The 18,599-nt window shown below is 35.9% G+C and overlaps 1 protein-coding gene across 1 annotated transcript in view; it reads left to right on the forward strand.

The window, feature by feature from the left end:
• Gars1 (glycyl-tRNA synthetase 1) overlaps positions 1-18,599 on the forward strand; it is a 40,594-nt gene that overhangs the window by 15,913 nt on the left and 6,082 nt on the right. Inside the window, exons 7-13 of the mRNA XM_015490189.2 lie at positions 3,704-3,849; positions 6,136-6,285; positions 9,968-10,130; positions 10,982-11,146; positions 13,258-13,365; positions 14,768-14,913; positions 17,590-17,675. Of these exons, the coding sequence (XP_015345675.1) occupies positions 3,704-3,849; positions 6,136-6,285; positions 9,968-10,130; positions 10,982-11,146; positions 13,258-13,365; positions 14,768-14,913; positions 17,590-17,675 (964 nt within the window). The remainder of the gene's footprint in view (positions 1-3,703; positions 3,850-6,135; positions 6,286-9,967; positions 10,131-10,981; positions 11,147-13,257; positions 13,366-14,767; positions 14,914-17,589; positions 17,676-18,599) is intronic.

Raw genomic sequence — 18,599 nt, forward strand, 5'->3', positions numbered from 1 at the left:
TTTTTTTTTTTTTTTTTTTTTTTTTTTTTTTTTTTTTTGGCAGTACTGGAGTTTGGACCCAGGGATGCTCTACCACCAAGCCACATCCCTAGCCACTTTTTAAAAACTTTTTGTTACAGTATCTCATTAAGTTTTGGAGGCTGTCCTCTAACTTGTGATCCTCCTGTTTCAGCCTCCCATGTTGTTGGAATCACAGGTCTATGCCACTGCACCTGGTTCTGTTTATTTTTGCTAATACACCTCTGAATGTTCTAGTTAGTGCTTTTTTTTTAAAAAAAAAAAAACAAAAACAACAACATTGATGGACCTTTATTTTATTTATTTATTTATATATGGTGCTGAGATTCAAACCCAGTGCCTCACACATACTAGGCAAGTGCTCTACTACTAAGCCACAACTCCAGTCCTAGATAAGTGTTTTTGCCTTAGTAAATACTAATTATTTAAATATCATCAAATATGAATTATTGTTCACATTTTCCTGGCTGCTTGCATTATAATAGTGATGTTAAACATATTTATCAGTTTCTGTAATAGAGGCTTGACCAGGTTTTTTTTTGTTTTGTTTTTGTTTTTTTTAAGAACTTCTTTTTTAGTTGTAGATCGACACAGTACCTTTATTTTGTTTATTTTTTATGTGGTGCTGAGGATCCAATCCAGTACATCATACCTGTTAGGCAAGCGCTGTACCACTGAGTCCCCGCCCCAGCCCTTGACCAGGTATTTGTGGCAAGATATTTAGTGATTTTATGTACTTCAAATGGTTATCACTTCTGTGAGCTTCGGCCATTGATGACCCTGGTCTAGATCCATTAATTGGTTAAGAGGTTCCAATTTTTTTTTTTTTTGGTCATTCTGTTATTATTCTAGATGGCAGAAAATGGGAAAGCATTCTTATTCACTGTTTCTCTGAGATACCATTTGTGAAGAAAAGTGAGAACATGTGCTTGATCCATTTCCACATCTTATTTTAACCTGTTTATTGATTCCCTTGCATCTTTAAAAAATGCACAGTGAGTTCCTGCCTGCCTTCCCTCTTTTCCTTCCTTCCATGTTATAGATTAAAATATTTGATCTTTTTCAGTCAATTGGTGTTATTATCTTTACTGATGGTTAAATTGTCCAGTCTTTGGCTATCGGGAGATGTCTGCTGAGTACTTTTGATGTGACCCTGTGGTGGTCTTTGATAACTCCCTTGCTTTTTAGTATGACAACTGTAGGCTCATCTTGTACATTTCCTGTCCCAGACTTGGAACAGGACTGGACCATTTCTCCAAGGGTCTCTGGTCCTTATTAGTGAACATGGTATTAGTTGTTGATTCTAGACCTTTTTGGTGAACTGAGCCAGTGAATTCTTATTTTTTAAAGGTAAAGTCATCATTAATTGATTTGAAACTTCTACTTAAAGATATTATGGTATTTTATTTTATAAATTTTAAATCTCTATTTTCTTTACCCACACCAAAAATACCAGTTCTCTGCAACACAATTATTAATGTTTTATTCCCCACTGTGTACATCAACAGCCTCAGAGTAACAATAATAACACCAGCATCAACAATATGAATATTGAAAACAATGTTAAAATTAATTTTATTCTTTCTTTTCAAAGATACACCAGAAGTATTCAGTCAGTCCTGCGGTCTAACATGGGTGTTTAAATTCACATGCGGTCATTCTGTGTCATTAGGTCACAAGCTAGATACCCAGTCTGTGTATTTTGTTTTCCTCTCAATTTTTAGGTTTTCATTTTTTTAAAATTTAAGTTTATTTTATAATTATACCAAATCTTTTTAGCGCCAAAGTTAAATTTTAAAAGCAAAGTATATTCAAGTAGATATAGTGTCTGTTTCTCTTTCCTCTATTTTATTCCCTTCTCACCCTTTATCTTATTCCCTTCTTAACACATAGGTAAGCAGGTTTTAACTTAAAAAAATTTTGGGGGGGCTGGAGTTGTGGCTCACTGGTAGAACAGTTGCCTTGCATGCGTGAGGCACTGGGTTTGATTCTCAGCATCACATACAAATAAATAAAAAAAGGTCCATCAACAACTAAAAAAAATTTTTTTTAAAATTTTTAAGCCACATTTAAATAAAGACAGATATGTGTACACCCCCTTTTTAGGTAGATGAAAGGATTCCACATATACTTTACCATGTTTTTTTCACATAACAATATATCCCCATTCTCATAGTAGAATATAGAGGTATTCCTTATTTCATTTTATAGCTTCATAGTTCTGCATTGTGTGCTTGTAGTTTATTTATATCACTAGTTCCCTATTAGTGGACATTTGGGCTATTTCCTCTCTTTACCATTACAGATAGTGTTGCACTGAATAGCTTTGTGCTTATATGTTTCATGTTTTTACTGTTGCATCTTTGGGATACATTCCTAGAAATGGAATTCCTGGATCAAATGGGAAATGCAAATGCAATTTATTGAAATTTATATCCAATAAATTTCTTTCTGTATCCTCAGAATCTTTTTCTTCCTGATTCTTTTTTCATTATGTCTTTTATTGAAAAGCAGTATGTATTATTGAATTCTCTGGGAAACAGAGATGTTCCTTAAGCTATTTGACTTTCTCTTTAAGTAGGAGGACCAGCTTACATTTGTGGTGTTTGTATCTTGAAGGTCACTCAGGTGACCTTTTTATCTCAGTGATCCAGCTTTCTGGGTAATGGCATGATTTTCTGAATGTTCCTTAGAAGTTGTGTGACAATAGAACCTAGAAGATTTAGTTTTTAAATTGTTCATTCAGTTGTGGAACGTGGTTAGTGCGAGCTGACTTTTTGTGGAGTGGAAATTGAGGGATACAAATAAAACTTCTAATAGTCACCCTTTATTGTGTAGGCACTGTGTATCAGGCCCTGTGCTAAGTGTAACTTTGCATACTTTATTTAATCTTCATGATAACCCTTCATAGTAGGGTAGATTCTGTTCTCTCCATTTTATGGGTAAGCAAATTGAGATTCAGAGAGATTAGGAAAAACTTGATCTTCAGTTACAGACCCGTGAATGGTAGAGTTGGAAGATATGTCCAGCTCTTTCTTACTCCATAGCTTCAGTTCTCATGTCATGAGTTGATTGATTAAATTATTTTATTTTTATTAGGAGATTTTTAAAAAATTTTTTAAAGTATTCTTTTTTATTAGATGATTTGTCATTCATTTGAAATTCTTGAATTGGTGCTCGTACATCGCTTTGACATTGATTGTCTTTGAATATATAGAATGTGCAGTACACTGGAAAATCCAGAGGTGGATCAGGTGCAGCTTCTACCTCTAAGGAGCTTAATACCTAGTGTAAAAAAGGTATAAATACATAAGAAATGAGCTTCTAAAATTTGTTTAGAGTGGTAAAATACAACCTTTAAACTTATTTATGTGATTTTAGATTCTTACCAACCAATAACTATTATAATGAAACAGGAGTTCTATCTGTGTGCCTTTCTTTTTTTCATTGTGAAATGGTGAAGGCATTAGTTTTAGGTCAGTCCCAGAAACGTCTCCATTTTTCTGCTGGTAAACGAAAAGTGTGTAAACTGTTTATGGTTTTAATGTGGATATCCTGAAGTTTAGGTAAATTCTTACGTTCTTGAATTTTGTGTGAGTCGTAGCAATGGATTGAAGAAGTTATAATACTTATGCCTTGTTTTCTTTGTCTTTTGCACTAATTATTGTCTTGATGTGTTCTTTAGCTTGATAACTATGGACAGCAAGAACTTGGAGATCTTTTTGTGAACTATAATGTAAAATCCCCCACTACTGGGAATGATCTGTCCCCACCAGTACCTTTTAATTTAATGTTCAAGACCTTCATTGGACCTGGAGGAAACATGCCTGGGTACGTATCACAGTTTATTTGTGTAACCAAGTTATTAAAATGGCTTGTAATAAAGGTAAATGTCAATGCTGGGAAGGAAAAAATTTGAAGTTATATATAGAAAGTGCAGATGAATATACTAAAGAGAAAAAATGACTGCCATATTCTTAAGTTTTATTTCTTATAATTCTTAATATAATCACTTTCCTTTTTTTAAAACTATAAACATAACAGACTGTGATCTGTTAGTTATAGTTGTATAGGGGAAGGGCAAAGAATGATTGCTGAAGTGTACTTCAGCACAGCTGTCCAGTAGAACTTTCTGCAGCGATGGAGATGTTCTAGGTATGTTAGTCACTAGCCATGTATGATTGTTGAGAACTTGAATTGAGACTTGTGCTACTGAGTAATTGAATTTTAAATTTATTTTAATTTGATTGATAGGTATTGGGGATTGAACCCAGGGGTGGTTTATTACTAAGCCACATCCCCAGCCTTTTCTTTGAGATGAGGGTCTCACTCAATTGCTTAGGGTCTTGCCAAGTTGCCAGAGCTGGCCTTAAACTTGGGATCCTGCCTCAGCCTTCAGAGTTACTGGGATTACAGGTGTGTGCCATCACTCCTAATGCTTTTTAATTAAATTTAAATAGGTCTGTTAATGATGTCCTATCATTGAACAGCATAGATATGGCCTATTGATCTGAAAGTAGAAGTTTTTCACAGAATAAACAAATCTGGATAGTTTATAAAGGGATCTGGAATTGGAAGCTTTTTCTCCAGATTTCCAGTCCACTGTTAACAAACACAGCCAATGTTTCATTTCGTAGGGTCAGATATTTTTTCTGTGGATTTGTTTTAGAGTAAAAATAAGTTTTAATTTAATTTTAATTAATTGTGACAAAATGTTCACAGCTTATTCTTTTATAAGATAATAGGATGAGCCAAGCATGGTGGCACATGCCTGTAATCTCAGACACTCAGGAGGCTGAGGTTAGAAGATCGAAAGTTTGAGGCCAGACTTAGGCAGTTTAGCAACTTATTTTTAGACCCCATTTCAAAATAAAGGGATGGGGATGTAGCTCAGTAGTAAAATGCCCTTGGGTTCAATCCCTAGTACCAAAAAAAGGGAAAAGATGCCAGGTTGATTTGGGATATTTTGTAGAAAGAAGCCAATGGTAAACTTTGCATTTTGATAGTACATAGAGATTTTATAAAATGATGTGTATTCTCTGACCCAGACATTTCGCTCTTGGGAATTCCTAAGGAAATAATTCAAAAGGAAAGGAAGCTATGCTTATAAAGAATATATAAAGTGAAAGTATATATAATCTACTTATCCATTAATTTGAGAATGGTTAAGAATTATAATAAAGTAGATCATTTTAATATAATACTTTGCCACTGTTAAATGTAAGATTTTTTTTACAATTATTTAGAAAATAAATAAAAGAAGTAACACATAATTTTATTCACATCATGTATTAATACACACATAAACTGTAGTTAATACTTGGATGAAATCTGTAAAGAACCACAAGAATGAAAGAGTGGTCATATACATGAAGAGAGGGTGAAATTTTAGATGTCTTTTTTCCTTGGTCTTGAAGTTGTTTTAATAACACTTATTTGGAAGTAGGCCATTGAGAACACTTTCCTAAAGGGGGTTTTGCATAGAGTATCTTCTGTGAAATTGAGGTGAGGGCAATAATGATAGCATTTTTTTTTTTTAACCGTTTATTTAAAATATGAAGAAATAAATGAAGCCTTTGGCTGAAAACAGAAAATACTGCAGAGGATAAAATAGTATGGGAATCCTTGAAAATGTCCTGGCTTGGTGGGATGATGGATGTGTTTAGCAAACTCTAATGTTAAGCCTTAGCCCATACTGACTTCTTTTTTGATCCCACAGTTATGTTTCATTTTGTGGATTAACAGAGGTTTTATTTTTGGAGGGAACCAAAATTATCCTAATCTATACTTCTATGCAAATGTTTGCTCAAGAGGACATCATCAGAGGTTTTAGGGGCACTGTGAAAGAGGGGGTATTTTGACAACTGGAGTAATCCAATAAAATGACAGTGCTGCAGTGGTCTTGCCATACCAGTTACTTAATCTATTTTCTGATACTTCTATGAGAATATTTGCTACAGAGGAAGATATCTGTTTCTAAAACTTTGTCTTAGGGCCTGTACAGTTTTGTTGTGAAATGGTTTATTTGAGAATTTTGAGATTTATATATAAAATTTCATGTTTGTTATAAAATATTATTTTTTTCTTGATAACAGACTGATCCACTTAACTTTTTAGGTATTTGAGGCCAGAAACTGCACAGGGGATTTTCCTGAATTTCAAGCGACTTTTGGAATTCAACCAAGGAAAGTTGCCTTTTGCTGCTGCCCAGATTGGAAACTCTTTTAGAAATGAGATCTCCCCTCGATCCGGACTCATCAGAGTCAGGTACTGCCCTTGACATTGAGTTAGAAGTGAAAGATCGCCATTTTGAAACTATTTTGTGTTAGTACCAATTATGGATTTATTTTTGTCTTCTCTGTGTTCTTTATATTTTGTAATCTCCAAGTGTAATACCTGGGATAATTGGCGGTTTTGAATAATGGAAGTATGTTTGAATGGAAAGGTAAGAGGTGGGAAATAGCTTAAACTTCTTCCTTGCTCCAAGATCATCTTTTTTCCATGTTCATCATATGTTTTGAGGATGTTAAGCTCTTGATTTTCTGAACCAATTGCAGTTTGGGCAGTGCTGCTTTTTGTGGGGGCAGATGGTGTGGAGTTATGACAAGAGGGTCACTCTAGTCCAGTGCAGACAGCTTTGCTGGAGAGTGTTTCAGTAATCAGTTGGTGTTATGGATACAACCTCTAGATATTTGGGGAAGCCTTTAACAAACTTACCCACTTGCCTCTGTTCTAAAAATGTGCTTTTGTCCGTTATATCCAGGGATATGTGGGAAGGCATATAGGCACTGTTCACTTCTACTGTTTAGAAATGTATTTTGACTTAGTTGTTTATGACTTGAGCTTTTAGTGATTTCTATACATTTTCTTCCTGATGTCATCTCTTAGAGTGACTCATTCTATAAAAAAATAGGTTGGAATAGTCATACTGAACTTTTTTAGGCACTGAAACTATTCTCCTAGTCCCAAGGCACCACCCTTTCCTCTCTTCTTACTTGCTGTAATTATAGACATAGCCATAGCCTGTCCCAGCCACTGACTGCAGATCAAAGTACCCAAGGCACCTGCCTGATCTTGTTAGTCCCACGGTGCCGTCTGTGAGGAAATACCTCTACCTGTTAACCAAACTGTCTTCAGAGCTGTAGTCCCTTCAGACTTGATGGTTAGAAATGAGAGATGTCATGGAGGTTGTATGTACAACCTAAAGAAAGGGGTGGGAAGGGCCTCTTTTAGGTTTTCATGTAGAAAGAGAGGTAATCAGAAATTTAAGGTATTATGAAAATGAAAAATGTGTGAGATTTGAGTCTGTTATTTCCCAAGGTCTGGGGTTTTTTTTGTTTTTCTTTTTGTCTTTTGGTTTCTCCTGTTCCAATGGTACCCTGACACGTGCACTTCCCCAGTACTTATACTGACCTTGTCTAAATCTAGTGTTTGGGAGAAGAGTCTGGGGCCTATAGAGTGGGAAAACTAGCTCAGAATTGTGTGATCACAGGGGTTAGTGGGAAATGACTAGTGGCTCATTTCCACTTCAAAGTGTCCTGCCTGGTTTTGACTAGTTTGGTTATGCACATCATCAACATCCCCCGTGGGAGCACCAGGATTGGTTTGTTCAGTGTTAAGATTTCTTCTTGATCAGAGTTATCAGGTGATGAGTCTTTCTGTAGCGGTAATTACTTTTTTTTAAAATAATTATTTAAAAAAAAATACTAACTCTTTCAGAAGTATCAGGTTGCTCATCTGAAGCTTTTTAAAATTTTTTGTGTTTGGTTAGTTCTGTCTTCCTGGCTTCTTTATACAGTCTCTAAACTCATGGATAAGAGACAGAGTTGGTCAAATAAATGTTGCCTCCCGTCTGTGAACTAAGGTTGCCTTTTTTTTCCCAAGATAAATAAGGTGATGTTTTTATATGTACACTGAACTGATTACCACAGATAGGCTAATTAAAGTCTCTCTCAGGAGACTGGAATACTTCTCACAAGAATAGTTACCTTTATTTTTGTTGTTTTGGCAGTAAGAATACTCAAGATTTATTTTCTTAGCAAATTTTAAGCATTCAAATTAGAAATCCATTGGATTAGACAAAGGGAAACAAAGGGAAGGGAAGTGGGAGGGGAATAGGAAAGACAGAATTAATAGGTCATAACTTTCCTAGCCCTATATTTGCATATACAATCAGGGTAACTCCACATCATGTGTAACCACAAGAGTGGTTTATTCTTTGTGTATGTATATATATATATATATTCTGCCAATATACACTCTACTGTTATGTATAACTAAAAAGAACAAATTTAAAAAAATTTTTAAGCCTTTATTCCCAAACTGAAATTCTAGATAGACGTCCTAAATATGCCATTTTCATAGCACCGTTTTTGCAGCATCTGTTTTGAGGATTCTGAGTAGGGCCTTTAATTTATCTGCCCCACATGAGGATGTGCAGTTCCTGTCAGCCCAGGTACAAACTGTGCAGACAAACACCACATTTGTCCCTCACATTGCTTTGTGCACAGATGTTTGATAGTTGTTCAAAGATGATTAAGACATAGGTGCTACAGGACTAAATAAGGGGTACCATTAAAAAATAAAATTCAAAAAATAAAGCTCTTTTGCAGTGCATTTCGTGTGTTTTTAGGACCCATTTAAGAATTTTATATTGCTTCTAAAACATCTGAAGTAGTCTTGAAAGTACACCAGTAAATGTGATTTGTTGTTTTTAAAAGAAGAGAGGTTTGATTTTGCCTCATACAATTACCTCCCAGCACCTCATCTCCCCCTGCAATAGCTATTAAATTGCCATTCAGAAAAATCTTTTTGAGAAGCCATTACTTTGTGCATATTTATTTCATCATTATGCATTGAGCTTGATGTTGTCTTGTTCAATTTTTGTCTGCTGTCCTTTGCCATGAATAACACTTTATTTAAGAAGCTCTTACTCTAAAGAAACCATCTGCATAGTGCCGTTATCATGTATAGAGCAGTTAAAAGAAAAAAAGAAACCAAACTGCTATAAAAGCTAAAGAACCATTTCAGTCCACTTTTAATTTCCCATTCTTTGAAAAGTCAATATTGGTTGCTTCATTTAGAGTGTATTTATAAAGATTTACTGATGCTTTAAGAAAAAACATTTTATTTGGATGTCACTACTCGATATCTCACGTATGTCTGCATGTGTGTGTGTGTATGTTGGGGGAGATATTAAGAATCAAACCCTGGACCTCTAAACTACTAGGCAAACACTCTACCACTGAGCTACATCCCTAAGTCTTTTTATCTTTTTTTTCAAGACAGGGTCTTTCTTTAGTACCCCAGGCTGGTCTCAATCTTGAGCTCCTGCCTCAGTCTCCAGAATAGCTAGGGTTATAGGCATATACCACCATGGCCAGTTGTAAATTTAAAATTTGTTATTAATCTGCCTTTTAAAAATTGTTTTCAGTTAAAACTAATCCCATCTTTTTGGATTTGGTTAGGTGGAAGAAATCATTATTTGAGAGAAGTTTATGGTTATTTAAAATAGTGAATTAAAAAGTTTAATTTTATTATTAATATTGCTTTTATTTTCAGTGTTAAGGATTAGATCCAGGACCTTGTGCATTCTGAGTACATGCTCTATCACTGAACTACACCCCTAGGCCAGTTTTTAATGCTTTTAAAAATAACCAGGCTGGGGATGTTGCTCAGTGGTAAAGCATTTGCCTAGCATCTGTGAGTCCCTGGGATTGATCCTTAGTTACTTCAAAACAAACAAGCAAACACAATTATGTAGACAAACCCAATCAAAACATTTTTTTGTTCCTTCCCTTAAGAAACCATTTTTTTTTTAAAATTTTAGTAATAAGCTATTCCTAGAGTCGGAGCCTTTATCAGTATAGAATGCATTTGAAAATAGGGGCCTTGTTTAGTGTTTTTTAGTTAAGCATGCAGATTTTATCCCTTATATTTTTGTTTTCAGAGAATTCACAATGGCAGAAATTGAGCACTTTGTAGATCCCAGTGAGAAAGACCATCCCAAGTTCCAGAATGTAGCAGATCTTTACCTTTGTTTGTATTCAGCAAAAGCCCAGGTCAGCGGACAGTCTGCTCGGAAAATGCGCCTAGGAGATGCTGTTGAACAGGTAAGATGCAGGAGTAATTCAGATATTGCCAGTACAGGGTTTGCAGGGCTTACCAAGTTCTTTTTGTACTGGCTGATAAAATATTTTATTTTAGCAGTCATATTTTCATACAGTCATTCATTTTATATTTTGTTTGTTTGCAGTGCTGGGGATCAAACCTAGGGTATTGTGCATGCTAGGCAAGTGCTCAGCCACTGAGCCTTGCTCCAGTCCCTACACAGTATTTGTTTTTATATAGAATTCTTATACAGTATTATCACAATGAGGGAAAAATCACCCGAATATCCCAGTTTCTGGATTGTGGGGCTAAACACACACACAAAAAGTTTAGCAGAGTGATATTGGGAAATTGAGCTTTGTTTAAATTGTGCCTCACTGATCCACTTTTAACATTCTGTGTAACTGCGAGGGAGACAGATTTTGGTTCAGGAAAGCAAGGCTGCTGGATTCTAAGCTCTTCTGCATTACCCATATCAGTTGGTGATAAGGCCTTGGAGGTAGCAGAATTTCTCTAAATATTCTCCAGGAGATAAGAGGGGGTGAAAAAACAGTAGCTGCTTCCTGGACGACTTGCCTTCGGACCATTGAGCTTCCTGGCCCTGAAAACGTTAAAGTTGAGGCTGGATGATAACTTGCTACCCATTTTGCAGAGAGAATCTCTACAGTGGTGAGAGATGGGGCTAGATGATTTCTAAGATTCTTCCAATATTAAAATCATAAGATTACATGTATTGAATGGGGTTTGCAGATTTCAATGGGTAGGAATACATTAAAATCCCTTTAACATGCATTATTAATTTTGTGTATCTTTTTTCTTTCCTTCCTCCATGCTTACTTGCTTATTTAATTAGGGTGTAATTAACAACTCAGTATTAGGCTACTTCATTGGCCGCATCTACCTCTACCTCACGAAGGTTGGAGTATCTCCAGATAAACTTCGCTTCCGGCAGCACATGGAGAACGAAATGGCCCATTATGCCTGTGACTGTTGGGATGCGGAATCTAAAACGTCCTATGTAAGTAGAATGGAATGTTTTTTACTCTGGTTTCCACATTGTTAACTTAAAAAATCTGTTATCACAGTTGTGCTTTGTGGACTTAAAGTCATAATGGAACAAAGAAAAGAGATCTTTTCCTGAACAAAACAGCAAAAGTAGTCGTCTTATGAGGAGCGGGCTGTTCTGTGTCACAGGAGGAGCTGCTTGGAGACACAGATAGCTTCTTCAGACAGATAGAAAAGATTGATGGTGATGGGGCAGTGCTGGTGTGTGTGTGTTTGGTGCTGTCCAGTGTTATTGGTGACCTCTCTGAGTGAAGCTAAGATGGGGTGGCTTCCTGATGTCAGGAATCCCAACAACTGTTAGAAATGCTGGTAGGGTGATTAAAGAAAGTTATAGTACTCTTAGATTAGAGAGCTGTTTGGTAGTTTGAGGAGATATACTAGTAGATTCTCATCTCATTTAAGAGCTGCCTTTTCTCTAAAAATTCCGACAAGATGTCTAGGTTACCTCTGCATTGTACCCTCCCATGCTTCTGTATGTGAACATTAGTACTAAACTTAGGAATGAAAGGCATTTGAATATAGAAGATTCTTTCTGTGTTATTGGCAGTGGTAATAAGCTGATATCCAAAACAAGGACCCTGAGAATCTTTTGTCACATCCCTTATTGGATGTTCTTGAGTTCTTCTCTAGAGAGAGGTGGCTTTAGCCTGGGATCATTGGGTTAACCCAGAGTCATGGGTTTTAATTTGTAAACTGGCTTTTTTTTTTTTTTTTAATGGATTCCTTTTTTTTTAATTAAAAGTAAAAATAGTCATGTTAAAGTATGATTTCTTTTTACAAGGAAAAAATAATTCTGAAGACTTATACGTTGCACGCTTGTCCCCCAAAGGGCTTTGTGTCTCTTCTGTATATTTATAAATTTTTCTATGAAGGCAAACATTTTCTGTGAAGGATCAAGTAGTTAATATTTTTGGTTTGTGGGCCCTGTATGGTCTCTGTTGCATATCTTCTTGTTGTTTTGCAACCTTAGAAATGGTAAATGCCATAAGCTACTGGGCCTTGGTGTGTCTGAGTTAGATTTTTTTTCCTCCTTCTTTTTTTTTTTTAAATATTTATTTTTTTTAGTTTTCGGCAGACACAACATCTTTGTATGTGGGGCTGAGGATCGAACCTGGGCCGCACACATGCCAGGCGAGCGCGCTACCGCTTGAGCTACATCCCCTCCTCCTCCTTTTTTTGCAGTACTGGGGATTGAACCCAGTGGTACTCTGCCTCTGTGCTACATCCCCAACCTTTTCTGTGTTGAGACAGGGTCTCAAGTTTTGCTAAGGCTGACCTCAAACTTGCAATCTTCCTGCCTCAGCCTCCCAAGTAGCTGGAGTTTAGGCATGTGCCTGCACCTGACTTCTAGATTATAAACACATTTGCATTTATAAGTGCGTAATAATATGCATATCTCTTATAGTGGCTGTTATTGATGTTGTTTTAAATATATTCTTTTTCCTTTGTGGAATTAGGAAAGAATATAATCAGTTAGGTTTTTCTTATCTAATTTTTTTTAGCAAGCTTGCTTGACATATGCCAAAATTTTATGTAGTATCTCAGGAGTATAAGTATCATTAATTTCTTTAATTTTTTTTTTATTTTCTGGGATTTCTTTTTATTTTCAGATTAAACAACAACAAAAAAATTTTTCCTTTTGTACAAGAGAAGATCATTTTTTTGAGGCTAGTAGGTATTTTGTCCAGAGAGAATAGTGGGTTTTGCCCAACTCATTTTGATACTGATTACAAATTTGAACCAGTTCTACATGTTTTGTCTATGCTTACATTTAATTTTGGTAATTAACTCCTAGAATGTATTAGTTTAGCCCATTGTTGAGATAGGGCAATGTAAATCTCTCTGGAAAATAAAGACTACTTGTGTACAATATTATTTATACTTTCTAGATTTGTTAGCTCTGTGAATTGTAAAACTATTCCCGTTTCAAAAATTTATAAAATCAAATTGGAAATTCTATGATTGAATATCCTACAATATTTGAAAAGGGCTTATACTGTGCATGCATTTGTGAACAAACTCAATGTAAGCAATAAATGTTTTTTATCAATTCTGTTGTCTTAGGGCTGGATTGAGATTGTTGGATGTGCTGATCGTTCCTGTTATGACCTCTCCTGTCATGCACGAGCCACCAAAGTCCCTCTAGTTGCTGAAAAACCTCTAAAAGAACCCATATCCTTTCTGGTCACTGCATACTCAGGCTTAAGTGCAAACATCTTGCCAATATATAAGTTCCAGTCTGTACTTCATTCTGTGGGTGAATGGAGAAGTTTTGGAGTTATGGTAGTATTATGGTTTGGATCTGGAGTGTCCCCCAAAGGCTCATGTGTTGAAGGCAGTGCAGTAATATCATATCCAGAGGTAAGGCTTTTAGGAAATGATTGGATTATGAGGACTCTGGCCTCATTAGTGGGTTAACCTATTTGATAGGATAATAATTTTAATGAACTCCTGGGAGGAGGTAGAAACTGTAGGCAGTGGGCATGGTTGGTGGAAGTACGTCATGCTTTTGGGGACTGTATTTTATCACTGGCCTCTTCTTCACTCTCAGAGCAATGGATCGAGTCCATGGACGATAGAATGAAACCTCTGAAACTGTGGACCACGATGAACTCCTTTAAATTGTTTATGTCAGGTGATTTGGTCACAGCAATGAAAAGATGACTAACGTTTGTTTAAACCTGTTAGTTATATTGCCCTCATTGCTTCTTTCCTATTTTCTATACTTGTGGTCTGATACGGAAAGTCAGTATTTGACCTTTAGAAGAAGCACATTCAGAAAAATGCTCTGAACATCTTTCAGAGTGTTGACCCATTTTCTGTTTTGTTTGAGGTTACATTTTTCCATACCTAAACCTGTGGACCCCTACGTAGAGTGCATCTGGTAAATAATTGTTCTGTGAAAAGATGATTGCCATTTTATGGAAAATAAAATAATTTAGCTTACATTGTTCGTGTATTAGCAAAATAGAAGTTTTCTTTCTTCCTTTGTGTCTTTCTTTTGTATTCAGGATTGAACTCAGTGGTGTTCTACTTCTGAGCTATGTCCCCAGCCCTTTTTGTTTTATTTTGACAGGGGGTCTTGCTAAGCTGCTGAGGCTAGTCTTGAACTTGTGATTTTCCATCCTTAGCCTCCCAAATTGCTGGAATTACAGTCGTGTGCCACTGTACCTTGCTATAAGTTTTCTTATCAGAGGCTGAGGATGTGATCTGTGAACTGGTTTCTTAGGGTAGGCCACTGACGGGAAATAGACCTTGTTGTATTTGGCATTTTAGAAATGAATTAATTGTTACCCAAAGTTTTTGTGTTATGGATTAAATTATATTGCCAATTAGGTATAATATTCCTTTTATCTCAGTATAATTGAAAAATTCTCTATTGGTGGTGTTTACTTATTTTTAAGTGAAGTTTGTTGAAGTGATTTTGGGGATAGTTGTTTCATTTTGCACTTAAAATCAGCCTACATAGGATCTATACTAGAGAACTGGTGATGTTTTAAGTTAATGACTGACTTCAAGATCATTTTCCATAGTACTGAGGCAGTGTTTTTTGTGATCCTTGACTACTCCATACAAAACAGTTAATGTTGTTCAGTTTGAACCCAATAAGGGAGCAGTTGGTAAAGCGTACAAAAAAGATGCAAAGCTGGTGATGGAGTACCTCGCCATCTGTGATGAATGTTACATTACAGAAATGGAGACACTACTGAATGAGAAAGGGTAAGATTTAAGATGTTCACTTTTCACTGGGCTCCAGTCATATGTCCTCTCTGCCTGGTTCTGAAAATTAGGGTGATATTAGTTTCACAAGAAATGTTTTGCAGGTAAGTGCTGCTTGTGGCTACATTTAAAGAACTGCCTTTGCTAGGATTTTGGCATTATGGCCTGGTAATGATTTGAAATAGATGGTAAAGATCTTTTTCTTTTCTAAAGATTTTCTTAGAGAAGGAGACTTGTCCAAAGTAGTTTCTAAGGAAGGAGTAGAAGTTATAGCTCCTGTCTCAAAAGTAACTGTTCTGTTTTTGGAGAGCTGGAGTTCTTTCTGTGAATTGTTTTAGGCATAAAAATAAAAACAGTAGTGAAGAGTCTTAAGGAATACAGTAAAATCCAACACTAAACAGTGTAAAATTTCCAGTGTCTGGCAAGTAATAAAGTTATACACCCAAGAAAGCAGGAAAATATGACTCAATGACGAGGAAAAGTCAGTTAAAACATACAGAAATAACACACATGCTATGATAAATATATAAGGATTTAAAAATAGTTATTGTAAGTACATTTCATGATATAAAGGACATAAAGGGAAACATGAATGTAGTAAATGAGAAGTGAAAATATATGTTAAAAAGAACCAAATGGAGCACCAACAGGTAATATCTCAAATGAAAATTGTGCTGGACAGAATTAACAGTAGATTAAACATCGTAGAAGAAAAATCATTGAACTTAAAGGCATAGCAACAGAAGCTATTCAGAATAAAGTGTAGAAAATAAGAGACTGAAAAAACATCCTGTGAGACAGTATTAGGCAGTTAATATGTGAAATTGAGAGTCACAGAGAGATGGAATATGTAGAAAAAAATATCAGATGAAGCCAGACATGGCCGTGCTTGCCTGTAATCTCAGCAACTGGGGAGGCTGAGGAAGAAGGATCACAAATTTGAGACCAGCTTTAGCAACTTAACAAGACCCTGTCTCAAAAATTAAAAGGGCTGGGGATGTGGTGCACTAGTTAAGCACCCCTGGGTTCAATCTCCAGTACCTTAAAAAAAAATAGATGATATGGTAGCAGAAACATTTGTAGTCTCTCATAAATGCGCATTTTTTCAGAGTAACTTTAAACATCATTGTATTGTTTTTTGTATAGCCCTCCAGCTAAGAATGGTTTTTGCATTTTCAAAGGGTTTTCTTTAAAGACCAAAAAAAAAAAAAAAAAAAAATACCAAAACCAAATCAGATCAGATCAAAACCCCAACAAAAAACCCCCAAATTAGAAAACACAAGAGATCACAATTTGTGCACCCTTCTCATTTAGGCTAAGTGAAAGAATCCTTACACAAAAGATGGTATGTGAAACTCTAGGAAAGACAAATCCAGCTTAGAATGCTGGAATGCAGAAAAGTGAGTGGTTGGTGAGAAGTTGGGAGGACAGATGGGAGAGAGACCCAAGGGAACCTTTGGGGCCTTGGTGGAAGATGAGCATTTGCAAGTTGAAGATAAAATTATCCTTTTTAGTAGAAAGATGTTTAAACATTTCTGTTCTAGAATTAACATCTGTTTATGCTCCATCATCATCAAACCTATCGATATAACACTACTTAGATATCATCCACAACAAGACAGTTTGCTTTTATTGATTCTCAATAATGACCATCTCCTTGCAAATCCTGCCCTTTTAGATAGCTGTTAGCTGTGTAGATAGCTGTTATCTGCATGTACACTGTACAGACACTGTACACACAGAATACCTGTGACAGTGTCTGCAGAGGAGCCTTTAGTGCATGCATTCACAAACTTTAGACAGAATGCTAAAACCAGAAGAAATCCCTGAAACCCATGCAGATGAACATGAGATAATCATTGGTAGAAATTAGCAAAATGCAATTGAACCAAAAAAATAAAAGCATTTGTGTGCACTAACTACATAGCTTCAAGGCAACCGCATGAGGGCGCTCTTTCTCAGCACTGAGCTGCTGGAAAGCCAGAGAAATCCAAATTGATCTTAGATGAGTGAGAAATACCTTACAAGCTGAAATACAGGTATTGCTTGAGGTGCTTTATAAAGATGAATTCTTGTACCCTGAAACTGAATGGGCATATCTCAGGACATGAACACATGGCAGCCAGTGATTTTTTGGGGGGAAATAATACTTTATATTGACATGTGAAACAATTGTTAAACTTCTTTTAAGCAGATCTTCATTAAGTGTCAGTCTATTTTGGAAATGGTGTGGCAGTTTTAAGACTATTTCTGCAAGACGACAAGCTGGTCTATTTCTGCAAGATGACAAGCTGGTTCATTTTTAACATTTGTTGAGGACAGTGGTCATTTACTAGCAGGCAGGCACATTTTTGACATATCTCTTATTTTTAAAATGATTTTTTTAAAAACGCTGTTATTTAGCCTTGATCTCAAAACCAGAGGAATTTGTCATTAAGTCACTAGTGGAATTTTTAAAGCTAGTCCAATTTGTGAGCATTTCCTCAGAATCCAGTTTGATGTTATTGTTGAGATAATAATTAGGTATTCCTTATGAAATAATATGGATTTCTGGAGAGTTGACCAGGTTCTATCGTACTTAAAATGAGAACAGTTTAGCAGTCTGAAAAACTTTAAATTGAGGCACGAGGTTGCATATTTTAATTAATATATAGTGTGGTTTTTTGTTTTTTGCAGGGAATTCACTATTGAAACGGAAGGGAAAACATTTCAGTTAACAAAAGACATGGTCAGTGTGAAGAGATTCCAGAAAACACTACATGGTAAATTTATGAAAATAGTAAAGAGACAAATATTGCTCCTGAATTAAAAAAAAAAAAAAAAAAAAAGTCGTACGACATAATTTTATAGAAATTTTGAAGAGAAAAATTGTGGCATTAGCCACAGCCATAAATTTTGTGACTTTAAGACATTTTTTTTTAACATAATTGTACTCCCATTTAAAAAATAATGTATAATACTGCCTTTATACTTCCTGTGGCTTGGGGTTCATTTGAAGAATATTTTTGATTAAGTTTCTTTTGTGGGAGTGGTGAGTTTGGGGACTTATTTTAAGGACAATTCCTCTTGTTTTTTAAGAAAAAGAGGGAACTCACATCTGTCACCCTGGGTCATCTTTGGCAAAACAACTTTTTAAAAGGTTGTTGAGGCTAGTGATCTCTCATGCTTTTTTAAAAGCTAAGAAGATTTTATTTGTATGTTTATTTTTTTAAAGAATAAATTCTATGAATTGGGCAGTATTTTGGAATACACATGAAGGATGATGGTGGTTTTTTGAGTGTTTGAAAAACTGCTACTCTGGAGAGAGCAGGCCTCTCTTTCCATGTGTTCATGCCTGCCTTCTTGCCAGGCCTGAGCAAGCAGGTGTGGGAAGAAGCAGGGGCTCCTCATGCTTTGGTGCTTTAGCCATCATCTTGGCAGTTGTTTCAGAGCTGTGGTTCCTTATTAGGCTGCCATGGAAGAGTGGGCAGAAGAATACTGTAATTATATTTCCAAAATATATTCTCAGTCTTTATCACAGACCAAAGAATATCCTAGCTGGGGCACAGTGGCCCATGCCTGTAATCTCAGTGCCTCAGGAGGCTGAGGCAGGAGGACTGTGGTCAAGTGCCCCTGTGTTCAATCCCCTGTAAACCTGCATCACCCCCCACCCCCCCGCAAAAAAAAAAAAAAAAAAAAAAAAAAAT

This window comes from Marmota marmota, unplaced genomic scaffold, assembly GCF_001458135.2.
Source record: "Marmota marmota marmota unplaced genomic scaffold, marMar, whole genome shotgun sequence".
NCBI lineage: Eukaryota > Metazoa > Chordata > Mammalia > Rodentia > Sciuridae > Marmota > Marmota marmota.